This window comes from Mustela erminea, chromosome X (assembly GCF_009829155.1).
Source record: "Mustela erminea isolate mMusErm1 chromosome X, mMusErm1.Pri, whole genome shotgun sequence".
Classification (NCBI taxonomy): domain Eukaryota; kingdom Metazoa; phylum Chordata; class Mammalia; order Carnivora; family Mustelidae; genus Mustela; species Mustela erminea.
This window is the reverse complement of record NC_045635.1, coordinates 20,162,435-20,179,444: the sequence shown is the minus strand read 5'-3', so window position 1 is coordinate 20,179,444 and position 17,010 is coordinate 20,162,435. Positions and strand designations below refer to the sequence as shown.

Here is a 17,010-nt window from a genome sequence, read left to right as displayed (position 1 = left end):
ACATTATATATGTTAACTAATATAAGTAGATATTAAAGGATGATACTGATCAAAGTCATGGGTTTTACCTAATAGAATCTGAGCATTTTTGGGAAATGCTTTGCCAATGTAGTTTCTTTAAATAAGTTACACTGAGCTTTTACATAATAGAAATTTTGTTTAGATGACAAATGACATAAACACTAAGAAAAATCAAATGGGAAGTACGTGATTTTTTCAATTTTAAGTTTTGAAGAAAAAACCTCATCCCTATGAAAGATGTTAAAACCAAAACAAATACTTCGAAAAAAGCCTTCTTTCTAATGCAGAGAGCTTACTCACTGTTCTAGCATTTTTAGTATATACTTAAAAAATCAGACATTCTCTTTAAAATGCCAGACAAACTGCATTTAAAGTTTAAAAACGTTTAGGGATGCCTGAGTGTTACAGTCGGTTAAGTGTCCAACCGGCTCAGGTCTTGATCTCAGAGTCGTAATATTGAGTTCCGGGTCAGGCTCTGGGCTCACATCACAGGGGGTGGAGGGGGAGGTATCTTCTCCATATGCTCTCTCCTCTCCCTCTGCTCCTCCCACTTGTATTTTCTCTCTCTCTCTCTCTCTCTAAAGAAGTAAAACGAATCTTTTAAAAACTGTTTATTTTTATTTTCTTCGACAATACAGCTATGAAATGGTTTTCATTACCATAGAAACATAAAGTCTTAGCTAGTGGGCAGTTATAAAAATCACCACACATAATGTTATGGCTCTTCGTGCCAAAGACAGACAATACTGATTTTTTTTTCTCTTCTGACCAAAGATCTGAGGGACCACTTAATTTAGTCTTACTTAGGTAACAACACACTAAAATATTTCCTGATTATATTCTTCTTTTTCCTTAAAGCAAAAATTCAGTTATTTAAAGTACTGCTCATTAAAGAGGTGTCCAACAGAAAATCAAACACTTTTTCTGCAAAGTCTTCTCAGAATTTTAGTTACATAAAAAATAGGAATACAAAACCATATTGTTTCATTTTAAAACAAGACCCAAATCTAAGTAAGCTGCATATGTAAGAAATTCATTGTGGATACTCACTTCATAGTATTTTTTAATGCAACGTCTCATGTCCATGATCAATTTGTTGCTCAGCTGTACCACAAAGGTCAAAGGTGAAGTCTTACAATCAATGTTACTACAGCGATACAAGCTGGGCTCCATATCAGTTCCCTACGGAAGTCAGAAGAGACAAATACACAAAAGGTTACTCCAAGGCTAGAAAAGGTTTTTTTGTGCTTAAAAACTAACATGCTGTCCTGGTGTGCAATATTCTTAATTCATTTTATTAGTGAGCTTTTAACCCTATTTTTTTCAACAACGGTCCTCTCAAAGATCCCCTTAGTCACACGAACCTCCTGCCTTGTTGCCACCATAATAATGGAGTTCAAGTTGAAGGGAAAACCCTGAAATCACTTCTGGTTTTACATTCAATATATGACAGACTTTATGGATAAAATAATTTTCCCTCTGAAAACCACTGGAAATAAACATTCTTCTTAGAGATATGAATCCAAATTTTGAATTCTTACGTTTTCATTCCAAACTTGAAGACAGAGCAAGCGCACTGATGATATTAGTTTCCTTTCATATGGGCAACTTAATTTGAAGATTAAAGCCTAAAACTTAAGTACTGCACCAGAAAGCAAGCACTTAAACTGCCTCCTTAGAAAATCTAAGATTTCTGTAATCCTCCCTCTCCACCACCCCCAAATGAAAATTATTTGGGGAAGGGAAGGCAAGAAGAGTGAAATTTGAAAGAATTAACTATTAGTAGTTGGAAAAAAACCTCTTGTTTTGTTTTGTTTTAAGCAAAAACAAAGCAAATAGAATATATAGGAAAACTGTTGGGGTTTCTGGAGCATTTGTTTTCCTTCTTGATACTTAAACATCTTGGTTTCCTGCTCCAATCTGGTACATAACCCTACCCGCCACGCTAAGCAATTCCAGGTGGAAGAGATTTCAGAGCTTGACATCGGCTCTTCCACAGTTAGCCCATCTGCAAGTCGTCAAGCCTCCATGCAATTAACTATCTTATTTACAGCTGTAATGAAGCAAAACTCAAGGATTTAGCAAGTATTGCTGATCTGTGTCTGCCTCTTCCTTGCACTTGCTTCCAAAGACTGCTTTGTTTTGATTCAAAAAAATGCAAAACATCTGCTGTTTGTCCAAATTAACTTAAAATAATTACTTTTAATTTAGATAAAGGATGTATTTTCTTTCAGTTTCAAGGTTTTACACAGTTCTGCTGCCTACTCATTTGCCAATGGCTAGTACATGTATAACACTGCAGTTGAATCAAGTAAATTGGCTAAGTTTCAAGTTCTGATCCAAGGTCAATGATACATTTTTTGGCAGTACTTCTGCAGAGGAATGTCTCCCTGTGACTTTTTTAATGTCTGACATGCAAAGACAGCAGAAAAGATAATCAGAGTACCTTTGTCAAAAAGGAGGCAAATGGGATGTGTAAAGATAAACAAAAACTTTCCAAAAACACTTAGTTCCCATTAACTTGATTTAAGATAAAGGCAAATATTGCTCTAAGTCTTAATAAATTGGGGCTGGGAATGGGGAAATACAAGTTACTAATTAAGGAATTACAATAAAAAATACTTTAAGGTACTTTAGAATTTTTAAGAGATTCCATTTGAAAACCAAGGCCAAGCAACCACTCTAGGAAGCCAAAAACAATATTCAAGCACAGCATACTCAGAGTTTTCAAGCAGAAATGAAGTCCTGAAGGTAGAATTCACATGATGCTAAAATTCTTTAAACACGTGAAAGCAACATTTTCCTCCCTTTTTACACATTCAGTGGGAGAGGAAAGGCCTCTACGCTAGTTGGCTAACAAAATGAAGAAAAGAAACAAAAAAAAACCAACTAACCGAACCATCCAAGACACTGTCGTAAATATTCTCTGTTCCACATGTGGGGCATGGGCACTTGAATTTTTCACAGTCCCTGTATTTCTCCTCATCAGTGAGCTGTGCTGGGCCACCAAGTAGGGCATCATTCTCGTCATCCTTATGATAATGATGAACTCTAAACTGGGTGGGGTCGAGTCCTATTAATGTAAAAGAAAAAACAAATTGAGAGGTACAATTATTTGAATTCTCGTACACAAAAAAGGCCCCAAAGAAGAAAGCCCACAAAGGAACGATTTTAAATTCATGCACACACATACACAACCATCTGAACTCAAGATAAAGGCTCACATCACATGGACAACTGACTTCTCCTTTTACAAAAGATCACTTTATTAAATAAAACAAGGAAACAGCACTAATGCACTAATGCAATGCAGATATGCCCCCAGATGTTTGGGTTCAGAAGCAACTACTTCTATAGGATGGTTTTATTATCTTCTTACAGTTACAGGGAGAATCTCAAATAAATGTGCAGTATTATTAAGAAATCTCTTAAAAATCAAAGTTTCACTATTAAAACTGAAAATAGAGAATAAAAATCCCATTAAAGAAAATAAGTTCAACGCTATTACAACTCCTTCAAGTGCAGATACAACTGCTAACCCTGATTTCAATGCAGTGGTCGATTCCATCTTGGCTCAGTAGTTAACAGCATGTAGGGTGCAATCTAATTCAGTGGTTAAAATTCAGTAGCAGCATCTGAGACAAAACGCGACATGGTTTTTTTTTGGTGTTCTGAATTCAGAAATTTAAAATATGTGCAAAAACAATAGATCTACAGATTCTGTGGGCCCAAACATTCCCGATAATCTTGAAACGAAATATGCTGTCCATATTTCAATCAAAATGACACAAGAAATCAATCAATGCACTGATTGAGGTAGTTTATGCTACTTCGTTTCCACAAACTATTTAAAGAAACATTTTTAGGCCAGCCAATTTTATTTACCTTTAGTCAAAGCCTATCTGTCAAAATATACCATTTGAATTTACATGTAAAGGTAATTAATATACACAGTATCTCAAAACACTTCCTTGAAATAACCCTTTAGCAATCCCTAAGAATTCTAGGCTTTTTAGAAATCTAAGGAAAGTTATCATATTTATTATAGCATAAAGGTAAATAAGCAATATAAAAGTCATTGACCAAAAAATTCAAATACCAAAAATATCTGAAAACTGTTTTAACTCTAACAATAGCTGCATAGGTAGATAATCAAACAGATGTATTCAGAACTCAGTGGCAAGATGCTAAATCATATTTGGTCAATTTTCAAGTGACATCTACACTTGAGGCTGACTGACATGGTGGAAAGGTGCTGAACAAAGGACAAAAAGCCAGAGACTAAGAGTCTCAATTTTCTCACCTACGAAATGGAGGTAGTGTCACCGACCAGGCACTTTTGAAGTTTAAATCAGACATTAGAGGATGAACCTCTTTCAGTGCTGCCCAGCATGTGATAAGCATGCAATAAATACCGTATGAGTGAAAAAATAAAATAGTAGATGAACATCATTTAATCTAGACTATATTTACTCGATTTTGCATTTGAAAAAATATACGGAACTTATGTTCAGACTGCAGAGCAAGTTAATAGCTGCTCTTTGTAGGAATTAATTGAAATCAGCATTTCCTAACCTGATCATACAATAAAAACAAAAAGTACACATTAAAAACAAATGGAAAAACATTGTTTAGTGACATAGATTACTGTAACTGAGGTCGCTTGGCCCCAAGACGCACTATACATTTTTTATTTTACAAATAACCTATCCCCTAAGAGAAACAGCAAATTAGTGAAGAGTGTGAGAATATCTACCTCCCCATTTAAAGACAAAGAGAGGCAAAGAAAATGAGTGAGAAAGGCCACATCGGTGAATGAGACCATTTCTTCTCTGTAGTGAAGGGTAACAGTTGCAAATTCCTCAAACAATTTGTGAGTCCAGCTGTATTCACATAACGTCTTGCTTCATCAATAATTATGAAAAAGAACTTCACCTTTTCTCTGATGGTATGATTATTCCTCAATTTCTCAGACCAATACTATTCAAAAAGTAAGGAAAAAGAAAAACAGTAAGCAAAGGTTTTCTCAACGGTGGCCTTCTTTCACATTCCAAAAATCCAGGAATGAACCAACACTGGTTCTGCACATACCCAGAAAGGGCCAACCTGCAGCAGGGAAGCAATGAAGGCTCTCTCTAGGCCGCCCTCCCAGCCTCCGCCTATTTAGTGGACCTGAGGCCACAGGGGAGCCTGCCTGCTGAGTAAGCCAAAAATGGACAAGGGCCTTCTTTCTGCTTATGGGGAAATACCCAACAAGTGGCCTAAAGTCATGAAAAAAATCAGGCCTTAGGAAATCTCTAATGTCCAATTTCACGAACAACCCTTATCTGCCCGTGGCAGTAACAAAGCCAAGTGGCATAGCAGGTTACTTCAGATTATCATGCTGAATTTTTTAAAGAGAAGGGGTTTCATCGCGGCATTCTTGGTCATAGATCAATGATAAATTTTATAAAGGGAGGGGACACTGTAGTTACCGTAAAATATTGGGTATATAATGATCCCTCTACAAGTTACTTACATAAAAATGTCATAGAAAGGTAATTTTGTTGGGAGGACAATTATAAGTCCAACAGGCAAATCAAAGAGGGTTAAATTAAATCTATTTATGAAAACATATAATGTCATGTTAAAAAAATAAGGATCACTGCTGCTGTATTCTTTCTTTAAAAGGTCAAAATCTAGGCTTAAACAAGCCCCAAATTTACTCAACATAGGAACTAATGTTTCCAAATCCTCACGGAATTGGCAACAAGCAGCTTATTTCAAAGTTTCGGGAGAACTTAAAAGTTTTACTGTTTATACCATAACTCATTAAGGCCGGAGTGAGACAGGAAAAAAAGTATCTGGTGCTGCCACCTAGAGGTAGATTCTAAATTTTAAGATGTGCAAAATAGAGCGGCTAGCTACATGGGACTGCATTTGTAATTATCCCTCCAAAATTAAACACTGTTATTGGAAAAGACATTAAAGCAAAACGTTAATGATCAAAGGTGTCACATATACTGTGTAATCAATATTAAACTGCTCACCATACAGTAAGTAATCATACTCATCTTTTGAGGAAGACACGCAAAACTGAATTCCAAATTCCGTATTTCTTCTGAGAGCTTTCTCTGAACAACTCACTTAAAGAAACAAATTTTATGCCCTATTTGAGAAAAGGAACTTCATTTTTATTAGCCTGGCTTTGACAGGTAACTACACTCATTTGATCCAGTACAGAATAAAGAAAAGAGTAGTCTACTTGGGTCTCACAGTAGTTATCTGGGGGGAAGAGGAGCCGTGGTTCTCCCTGCAGTAAACAGAAATGATGTGTGCTTTAATTCAATCCTGTGACTTGCAGGGATACAGTCACACCATTTTGGGGGGGGGGGGCTGGGGCGGAATGGGGGGGAACAGGAAGGAAAGTGAAATGAGATTAAAATACTGTCATTTATAATTAGAAAATTTATAGGATCTCACATTAATTTGGCAACAAGATCAAAGTTCTCATGTTTCAAAAAGTATTTATAGAAAGTAATATCATAGGCATTGGGGTGGATGAGCTCAGCAGTACTGTTTTTTTACTTAAGATCACCAGCTATTTAGCACACATACCCCCAATGTGACATGTAGCACAAAATTAATTTTTCTACCATTGTACTTCATAATATTGTAAGCTATGCCTGTTCTTTGAATGTTCACCTGCCCCCATTTCCAAGGATTATTTAAACTGTTCTGAATTCAAGGTATCCAGTTGAGAGGCTGAGGCACTGGACCAAGTAATTTTCTTTCAAAGGACAAGATCTCTATTACTGCAAATGCAAATAACTATGGTAAGGCCAATTACATATGTCCGTACAAGTGGGGAAGAAGGAAAAAAATCCATTCGAATGAAATTCCAAATGAGCAAAGAGAGAAACTGATATTCCCAAGCAGTTGTTTGTAATAATTACTTAAGCTACTATGCTAGGTAAAAGAATATTACTGTGAATTTTTTTTTTCTAAAAATTTCTTCTAGGAAACAAATCATTTGTATTTTGCATGAATCCAGGCTTTAATGTGCCTGGACTTCTTAGAGAACAATATACAAACTAAGTAGTATGATTAAAGAAAAAATACTTAACGAATTTGTAAAAGGTGAGTGCTATATCCATATAAAGTCTTGTACAAAAGTTTTCATAGCCGCTTTATTTATAATAACCAGAAATTGTAAACAATCCAGATGTCCCCCATCAGGATAATGAAGAGAATAAACTGGTAAAATCTCCCATGGAGTACTACTCACTAAAGAAAAAGAAAGACCACGGATAAATGGCACAAGGCGGACAAATCTCACAAATACCATGCTAAGTGAGAGAAGCTGAACATAAAAGCACACACTGTAGAAAATTACTTATATAAAATTCCGGAATAGGCAAAACTAACCTATGGTCAGAGACATAAGATGAGTGATTTCTTTTGCGAGGAGGATGCTGACTGAGAAGGAAAAAAATAGGAATGCTCTGGGTGATGGAAAAGTTCTATGTTTTGATAAACAGAATGTATGATACTCTTAAGATAGCAGCATTTCATTGCAAGTAAATTATACTTGAAAAAAAAATGCCAAATAGAAGATGCTTGTGATACACATATCCAAAGGAGGCATGTTTAGAATATCTAAGGAATGCCTGCCAATCAACAAGAAAAAGACAACCCAATAGAAAAGTACACCAAGATTTCACCAGGCACATCACAAAAGGAGATACTCAAATGGCCAATAAAGGATGTGAACAGATGCCCAACTTCATTTGTCATCAAAGAAATACAAATTAAAATCCCAACGTTATGCTACCACATTAAAGGAAAATGACACAAAACACCAAGGGTTGCTACGAAGGTGGAGTACAATGTATAAATCAGTTGAGCCACTTTGGAAAATCAGGAGTATCTACTAAAGCTGAACACACATGTACCCCTGGACCCAGCAATTCTCCTAAGTACACACCCAACAGAAATACATGCAACTGTCCAAGAGAAGACAGGTGCAAGAATGCTCAAAACAGCACTATTCCTAATCACACAAATGTGGAAACAACCCCCAGGTGCACCTACACTAGACAGTCATCAAGTCTGGTACAGTCACACAGTGAAATACTACACAGAAATGAAGGACAACCACTGGATGAATCTAACAAATGTAACAGAAAAGAAAGTAGTCAGATACAAAGAGCAAAGACACAATTTATGTCATGTTCAAAAATAAGCAAACCTGGGGTGCCTGGGTGGCTCAGTAGGTTAAAGCCTCTGCCTTCCGCTCAGGTCATGGTCCCAGAGTCCTGGGATCGAGTCCTGCATCGGGCTCTCTGCTCAGCAGGGAGTCTGCCCCCCCCCCCCGCCTGCCTCTCTGCTTACTTGTGATCTCTGTCTGTCAAATAAATAAATAAAATCTTAAAAAAGAAAGAAAGGAAGAAAGAAAGAAAGGAAGAAAGAAAGAAAGAAAACCTCACCTACGATGTCAGGAATCAGGCCTGTAATTTTCTGGGGTGAGAAGAGGATAGTTTCTAGGAGGCGGCATGAGGGGGTTTATGGGGATTTATTAATGATACAGGTTTCTTGAGCTCAGGGCTGACTACACTGGTATGTATTTGTGAAAATTTTTCAAGCTGTTCAGTTAGGTTTTGTGTGCGTTTTCCAAACATATGTTATACCACCAGAAAATTCAGGTTGAAAAAAGTGAGAAAATGAGTACTAAATAGTTATGATATACCTGTGAGGTTGTGTCCAAATGTGTTTGACTCCAGCCATACATTACGCACCTCCTCACAGATGTGCACACCATCACCCAGGAAGCATTATTAGCAAAAACTAAAAGAAACTGAACTGAAATACAGTAAAGTCATTAGCTCTAACAACCCCTTCACAAGAAAGAGAGGAACATGTTAAAACATACCAGTAGGATGCAACTGGCAAACTCCAGAATAAGGGAAATTGTATAGCATACCACCACCTCCCCTTAGCCTCAGTTTCTTAACAAGTAAATTGGAAGGATGAATTTAAAAAGAGAAGATTAAATATTACCTGGAAGCAGATTAGATTCTAATCCAAACAGGGAGCTTTTTAAAAGAAGTGCACCCTTAACACAACTAGGGAATATGAACGCTTATTAGATATTTGATGAGATGAAGTAATTTTTTTTTTTACTAGTGATGAAAATACTGTAGTTATGCTGGAAAGGGGGGAGAATCCTTGTCTTTCAGAATTGTAAAATGCAGTATTTACAGGTAAAATTATTCGGTATCCAGGTTTCAGCTCAAAATAATCAGAGCAGGTGGAAAAGAGGAATACGATTTGTCCACAGTTGCAGACTGCTGAAGCTGGGTCATGACCACCTGGGGACTTCTTATGCAATTCTCTCTACTACTGCACGTTTAGAATTTTCCCTAATAAAACATTTTAGGAACACTGTAGATCCAATTTCAAAATAAACAAGTGACTATACAAGTAGCAGACACCTGAAACTGCCTTTCATGGCAAAAATAAACCTCTCCATAACACAAACGGAAAACTTCTGAGTATTTAAAAAAAAATAATATACAAACCTTTAAGTTAAGTAAACTCCCAAGATTTTTACTGTCCTTCAGAAGGCAACTCCCAAAATGTTGACAGGAAAAAAAAAATCCCAACGTGCAGCTACCCTCATGACCTCACACAATTGTTTTAATGCTCTTGATGATAGCTTTTTTTTAATAGCTTTTTAAAATGAACATATAATGTATTATTTGCTTCAGGGGTACAGGTCTGTGAATCATCAGGCTTACACATTTCACAGCACTCACCATAGCACATACCCTCCCCAGTGTCCATAACCCACCACCCTCTCCCTACCCCCAACCCCCCAGCAATCCGCAGTTTGTTTCCTGAGATTAAGAGTCTCTTATGGTTTGTCTCCCTCCCCAGTCCCATCGTTTCATTTTTTTCCCTCCCTAACCCCAACGACCCCCCGCCCTGCCTCTCAAATTCCTCATATCAGAGAGATCTTATGATAACTGGGTTTCTCTGCTTGACTTATTTTGGTTAGCATAATACCCTCTAGTTCCATCCATGTCGTTGCAAATGGCAAGATTTCAGTTTTTTGATAGCTGCACAGTATTCCATTGTGTATATATACCACTTGATGGTAGCTCACGTTTTCTAAACGTGAACTTTAACTTAATGAAATATATACCTCTGGGCAGGAAAAAACTTGGGAAGTATTTTCGTTCCGAATTTTAAACCTGAGTGAGGATGCTAAATGTATGCTGAAAAAATACTTGGAAAATAAAATAGCACAAAATAATAGACCAAGGATTGCTGCTCTTACAACAAAGTCCTCTTCTTCCAGCCACGTTGGTAAATATGTGGCGGGGGTGGGGGGGGGGAAGCACCCAGGCTGGAAGTCCCTAGACACTTTTAATTTTTTTTAATATTTTATTTTTTTTAATTTATTTTTATTTTTTAAAAAGATTTTATTTATTTATTTATTTATTTATTTGACAGAGACAGAGAGAGAGCATAAGTAGGCAGAGAGGCAGGCAGAGGAAGAGGGAGAAGCAGGCTTCCTGCAGAGCAAGGAGCCTGATATGGGGCTGTATCCTAAGACCCTGGGATTGTGAACTAAACTGAAAGCAGACACTTAACTGACTGAGCCACCCAGGCACCCCAACACATCTTTTTAGAAATTAGTAACTGAACCAAAAAAAAAAAAAAAGAAGTTAGCAATTGTTTAACCATTTTTTCTTCCGATTTTGTAAAAACTGTCTTATTTTTAATAAGAATATTACTTTTTCAAGAAGGAAGCTATAATTCACCACCTTCACCTTTTCCGGGCTTATTCATACATATATATTTAACATAGTTTTAATCTGCATACAATGCTGTGTTCAGCTATTTTCATTTATTATGTCTTACCCATTTTTCTACAGGCTACACAGTGTTAGTAAGTGCCATTTTGGTATACTTAAGATGATGCATCTTTTTAATCCACTGAGCCACCTAGTGCCCGATGATGCATCTTTTTAAAAAACTTGATCTACAGGGCACCTGGGTGGCTCAGTTGGTGCTCAAGCCATGATCCTGGAGTCCTGGGATTGAGTCCCACAGGGCTCCTTGCTTAACAGGGAGTCTGCTTCTCCCTCTGCTCCCCCCCACAATGCTCTCTCTCTCCCCCTCCCTCAAATAAATAAATAAAATCTTTTAATAAATTTGATCTATAGTTACTAGTGCTACACCAAATACTTGAAAGTTCCTGAGAGTACACCTTAAGTATTCTCACCATAGTGAAAAAAATTAACTATAAAAACTATGTGAGGTTATAGATGTGTTAATGCTCTTGATCTTGGTAATCATTCTATAATGTATATAAAATCATCACTTTGTACACTTTGAATATATTTAATTATATTTGTTAATTATTTCTCAATGAAGTTAAAATTTTTTTTAAATTGACCTAACTTATAAATAAGAGAAATTCCCATTTTTTCCTGGAAATTCCAAGTGTTACAAAACCAGGACAGTATTAGTCCCAGTGATTATCCTAAACATGCCCCAGCTTGGCTCAAAGTCTCCAGGGTCTCTTGCCTGACTTAGGTGAGCAGTGTCACTGTAGGCCCTCATGTGCCACATGGAGTGGGTCACCAGCGTGGAGGTTGGGGCCCCGGCCATTCAGCAATGGGCTAGAAGATCTAATGAAAGGTGGGAACAGGCAACCATTCCCAAGGCCACACTGGCTTCTTCAAAGTGCATTCCCGTAATGACCCAAATCCCAATACCTTCATAAACTCTTCCCTGCTGGCCCCAGCCACAAGTGGTCTCTGCTTCCCCTGAGTACCTGAAATCCTCTATTTTACCTCTTTTGGGACATGAACTGTACTGTCCACTAGACTTCCCCACAACAGTGAAATCGACTAAATGGACTGGGCTGTAATTTGAGTGAAGGAGCCATGGCTTACTCATCTTCATCTCCCTCACAGTGCCCACTATGATGCTGAGCACAGCAGGTCTTCAACATTAATCTATTCAATGAATGCAAAAGTGGGCTGGGAGTGTGATCCATTTGATGACGTGAATGGAATGAATGGCGCTCCATCCTGGAAGAGATGGTTCTTATCGGCTGACAAGATAATATCCTGTTTTGCATCTGGTGTGCTCTTTAAAATTTTATTAATTATGGTATAGAAAATATTTAAGGTTTGCAAATGATGGTCATGTGTGTACGTCCTTCTAAGAGCTTAACTGTGAAAAAGGCGAGAGTCTTATCACAAAGAAATACCTGAGGCATGTGCGGGTGCTATCACCCTATTCCCAACCACCTGTGACCTACCCACCCTCCCCCCAGCATCTTTTGTACGTCTGTCTCCCTGGGCCTGCTAAAAGCACCTCCAATACTGCTTGGCCTGCTGCTGCACTTTTTCTTGGATATTACTGGACCCTGTCTATTGACAAAAAAAAAAAAAATGCCTTCTGTAACCCCTGTGGTATGGGACCATTTTTTAAAAAGGGAATCTTTACTTTCCGATTTAATCCAGGAAGACCCTGGGTTAACCCTGTTGTCTTGTGTTAAGCCCTACTTTCAGAGATTAAATTCTAAATTCTCATGTTCTCCCAAAATCCAGTTTCTCAGGACCAGTGAGAAAACTGCCCAGCTAGCCAAGTGCCTGCAATCTACCAGTGACCAGGAAGAAATATACTTGACAGCTATTACACAAATCACTGTTCATTGGATGAATTATGTAATTCTAAGTACTGTTATGCATGAAATATAAATTTATTAAAGGATGAAATTCAAGGATGAACTTTAGACTATCCTTATCACTGGCCTGTTTTGCCAGGTACAGAAGACTATTTGGATGCTGAAGCACACTGTGAATATTTCCTCCACAGACGATAAAGAGTTTTCATTAGAACAAGAGAGGAGAAAAAACCCTACGATCTGGAGAACAAAAGCTAAGAGTTCCAAGTTTTAGTGGCCATGTTTCCCATTGGGCTATTGTGTAAGAAGAGTAATACTATATTTTTTTCCATTCACAGACGGAAAAGAGTAAAATTTTGCTTTATTTAAGCCCAACAGCAATAATCTTACATGGGTTTCAGAAAAATGATACACATTTTACTGTGGGATAATGAGGACCATTAGTTATTAGAGAGAACAAATTATTCTCCTTCAATTCAACACACTTATTCATTCACTTATTTAATAGACTATCCTCTCTCCCTTTCACTAAAATGGCCTTCCCATACAGAACACCTGGCCATGCAACATGCCACCAGACAGACTTCAGGAGGTGTCTTGATAGAGAGAAAAATAGTCGGAGAATTTCCAAAGTGAAGCCACAGGATAAAACCAACACTTGATGCTTGCCTTTCATTTCAAGAAAGCAGTATAAAAGCAATAGAAAAAGAAAAAGGTAGCTGAAAAATATACTTGTTCTCCACAAAAGAGTCTTAAAAATAAAAAATCATGAACTTAATAATTTTCCTAAATGAAATTATGCCATTATTCCTGATTTCTTTGTACTGACTAAAAGGACAAAGTATCAAACTTCACTGAAGTTTCAACACTGTAATACATTTCATTAGTCAAAGATAAAAACTACATTAAAAGCAAGAGAATTATTTTATGTCTGTGATTAGGCAGTTGGAGGGCTTGTATTTTATGTATACATTTGTACACTTCAACTTATTTAACAGTGTCAGTTCACTAACTGCAGTTTTTTTAATATAAAGAAAACAGATTTAGAATTTTAAAAACAAATTACAGTAATTTTATGCCTACAGCTTGCACCTCTTAGAAACCATGTACCCCCTAACACTCCCCTTACTTCCCCACCACTTTCCCACCTCCTCCCTCCTTCTCTCTAAAACCACAGGCTAAGTGAGAACTGGTAACAGGGGCTTCAAATCCTCTAGTGAAGAACAGCCACCATGGTTTTTGACTTGGGGTGGAGGAATAAAGGATGCAGATCACAATGTGGCTCTGGCATAGGGTAGGGAGCAAATGCCTGCAAAGAGCTGCCTGGAGACCTTCACGCTTTCTACAGATCCTTATGGTAACTGGCACTTGCTGTCCTGCAATCCACTAACGTGGACCTCGTATGGGAACAAAGGGCGAGAGAAAGGACTCCAGGATTTTGCACTAATGCCGGTAGATGGGTGAATACCGCTGGTCATGGCAGGAGGTACAGCAGGAGAAGCGGCCAAATAGGGGAGCAGGGGATGGCACAGTGAAGACAACTTTACAGGTCCTCATTGTAAGAACTGCTATCAAGTGGCAAAAGATAAAAATCAGAAAAAGATAAAAAGGTGTGTAGCTGTAACTGCTTGAGAGCTGAAGACACAGATTCTTCCAGGAGCTCTGACTGGCTACCTGGCATCAGGAGCCTACAGGCCGGGGCAGGGGGGGAGGGGGCGGTGGCAGAGGGGGACCGGGCAAGACTGTGCACAAGCATGGACGGCTCCCACTGTGGACTGAGACTGGTCAGTAATAACATGAACCCTCTGAAGACCAGCCTCATGAGGCTACCAGCTTTGAAAATCATTTTTGAAAACTGGTCCTATAAGGCAGCTGCAATTAGGATAAAGTTTGTCCTTAAGCAAGTCAAAATCTGCCCACTGTTTAATTTGTAGTTATCTTAAATATGACTCTACAACCAACAGAATCAGTGTGGTCCCCTCTGTGACCAGTGTTGAGCAGGCATCAGGCTACCCCTGGGCAGCCTCCACCACCCTTCACTCGACTGCTCTCTGGCTCAGACACAAGGCTGTGCTCTTAGTTTGACATGTTCCTCGTGAGATGGCGCTTGTTCCGTCTAGTCCTACTCAGCACTGGGCCACTGGGAAATTTAAAACCAAGGAAGTGAAGCGTAGCACTCAGTCTCTAGGCCAGGTTCTTGGTGATGCAAACAGAAAAACTGGGGAGATGTACTCTTTAGAGAAATGGCTCCACTCAGGGGGTTTGGGTGCTTATGCTGGGGGCCAGGGAGGCGGTGGCTACTGGTCCAGGGGGTGCAGTGGGGAGAAGAGGGAATGTAAAGAAAATGAAGCTCCCACTACTTCACATCCACGCCTGCTTAGGGACCTCTGTTGGAGGCTCTCAGAGCGAAGAACAGGAAGTAGCGTGTTCAGCACAGTAGTGAGGAGCACAAGATGTGGAATCATGGACAGCTGGGTCTCCATCTGACCACAGCCAGCCACTTACTAGCTATGCAACAAGATGAAGTTAGCGATCTTTCTAAGCCTTGGCTTCCTTCCCTGTAAGATGGAATGAACAGAAGGCTGGTGCAAAGATTAAATTAGATAACATATGCAAAGTACTTATTACAGTATCCCACAGAGTAAGCACCCAAGGCAGGGGCAAGAAATAAGGAAGAAGCTAAGAAGTATTGAGCATTTACACTCCCCTCCTCCCAGCTGAGGATGTATAAGCGTCATCAAACACAACTCAACTTGGAGAACACATTTTAGGACGATTTGGGTAGCAGATTTTATCTTCCTCATTAAGTTTTGCTTAGGCAAATATCAAAAATGAGTTTCTACTTCCAGAGAAGACAATGGTGGGGGTAGGGGAGTCAGGGCTGACAGGCAGGAACTCAGAAAAATACTCAGCAGGGACAGGATGGCAAACATGACTTATTCATGTGTCCAATCCCAGTCCACACATGCATAGTGAGCACTAACTATGTATAAATGTTTCCTTTTCAGTTTTTTTTCAAATTCTAGTTAGTTAACATATAGTGTCATATTGGTTTCAGGAGTAGAATTCAGTGATTCATCGCTTACATACAATACCCAGTGCTCAACACAAAACATCCTCCTTAATACCCATCACCCATCTAGCCCATTCCCCACCTACCTCCGTCCATCGACCCTCAGTTCTCTATCACTACAAATCTATTACAGTTTGCTTCCCTCTTTTTTTCCCCCTCTTCCCTTATGTTCATCTGTTTTGTTTCTTAAATTCCACATGAGTAGAATCATACGGTATTTGTCTTTCTCTGACTTACTTCACTTAGCACAATACTCTCTAGCTCCAGCCGTGTCGTTGCAAATGGCAAAATTTCATTCTTTTCAGTGAAACTATGTACAAATCGTATGGACTGGAGGAGTGTGGACACACGTATGCAGAAGCCTGGCAAGAGAGTGGGAAGTGGCTGCTAACAACACACACTGAGTAATCTTTCTGCTCCAGGCCTGCGCCGAGCACTGCACGTGCATCATTCTCCTGCTCCCGCAGAGCAACTGCAGTTTACAATTCCAGAAACCAAGGCTTAGATCAAGGTTTAGAGGTTTGCAAAAGCCACAGAGCTTGTGAATAGCAGAACCAGCATATAAACCCAAGTCCCTATGGGGTCAAAGCCCATGTCTAAGCCAGACATTTTAATGAGAAGAGGGGGAGAATTTTCCATGAAGCAGGGACAGAATGAGCAATGACTTATTTAGGGGATCCCTAAGTACACCGATTAAGAAAGAAGGCTAGAAATACAGGTTTGAGTTCCAGAGTCAGAGTTTGCAACTGCCAGAGTTAAAGACTGTGAGACTTATAGGAAGTGAGGTGCCATCTAACGACTTTATTGGGCAGTATTCTAAAAATATTCATCTTTGCGTAAAATGGGATAGAGTAGACATCTTAAATCAATGTAACTCTTGACATGCTGGTCATCCAGAAATGAAATCAGAGCAAGTAATGAAATATATTTCTAAGCATGAGATAACTATCTGGTGCCAAGTTAAAAAATGCTGAGGTTTTAGAGTTGACCAGCACCTCTTGGGATGATGAGAAATTAGGAATCAGCTAATTCCTGGAAGGTAACAGCATGTCTAGTTTTCAAAGAATTTAAAATAAAGCAAGAATAGGATACTCACAGGGAAACAAATACTAAAAATTAAACTTTTTAATGTTAAAAAAGCTGCGTATTCTCACTTTATACAAAAATACATTTAGAGACAGAGACAAGATAAACCATCACAATACCATCAATCTCCTTATTAATGGAA

At 38.6% G+C, this 17,010-nt stretch overlaps 1 protein-coding gene across 1 annotated transcript in view; it reads right to left on the bottom strand.

Moving 5' to 3' along the window:
* The window catches only part of POLA1 (DNA polymerase alpha 1, catalytic subunit), a 302,939-nt gene that overhangs the window by 149,679 nt on the left and 136,250 nt on the right, over nucleotides 1–17,010 (bottom strand). The window contains exons 33-34 of the mRNA XM_032329645.1: nucleotides 2,916–3,094; nucleotides 1,072–1,203 (exon numbers count right to left, since the gene is read on the bottom strand). Of these exons, the coding sequence (XP_032185536.1) occupies nucleotides 1,072–1,203; nucleotides 2,916–3,094 (311 nt within the window). The remainder of the gene's footprint in view (nucleotides 1–1,071; nucleotides 1,204–2,915; nucleotides 3,095–17,010) is intronic.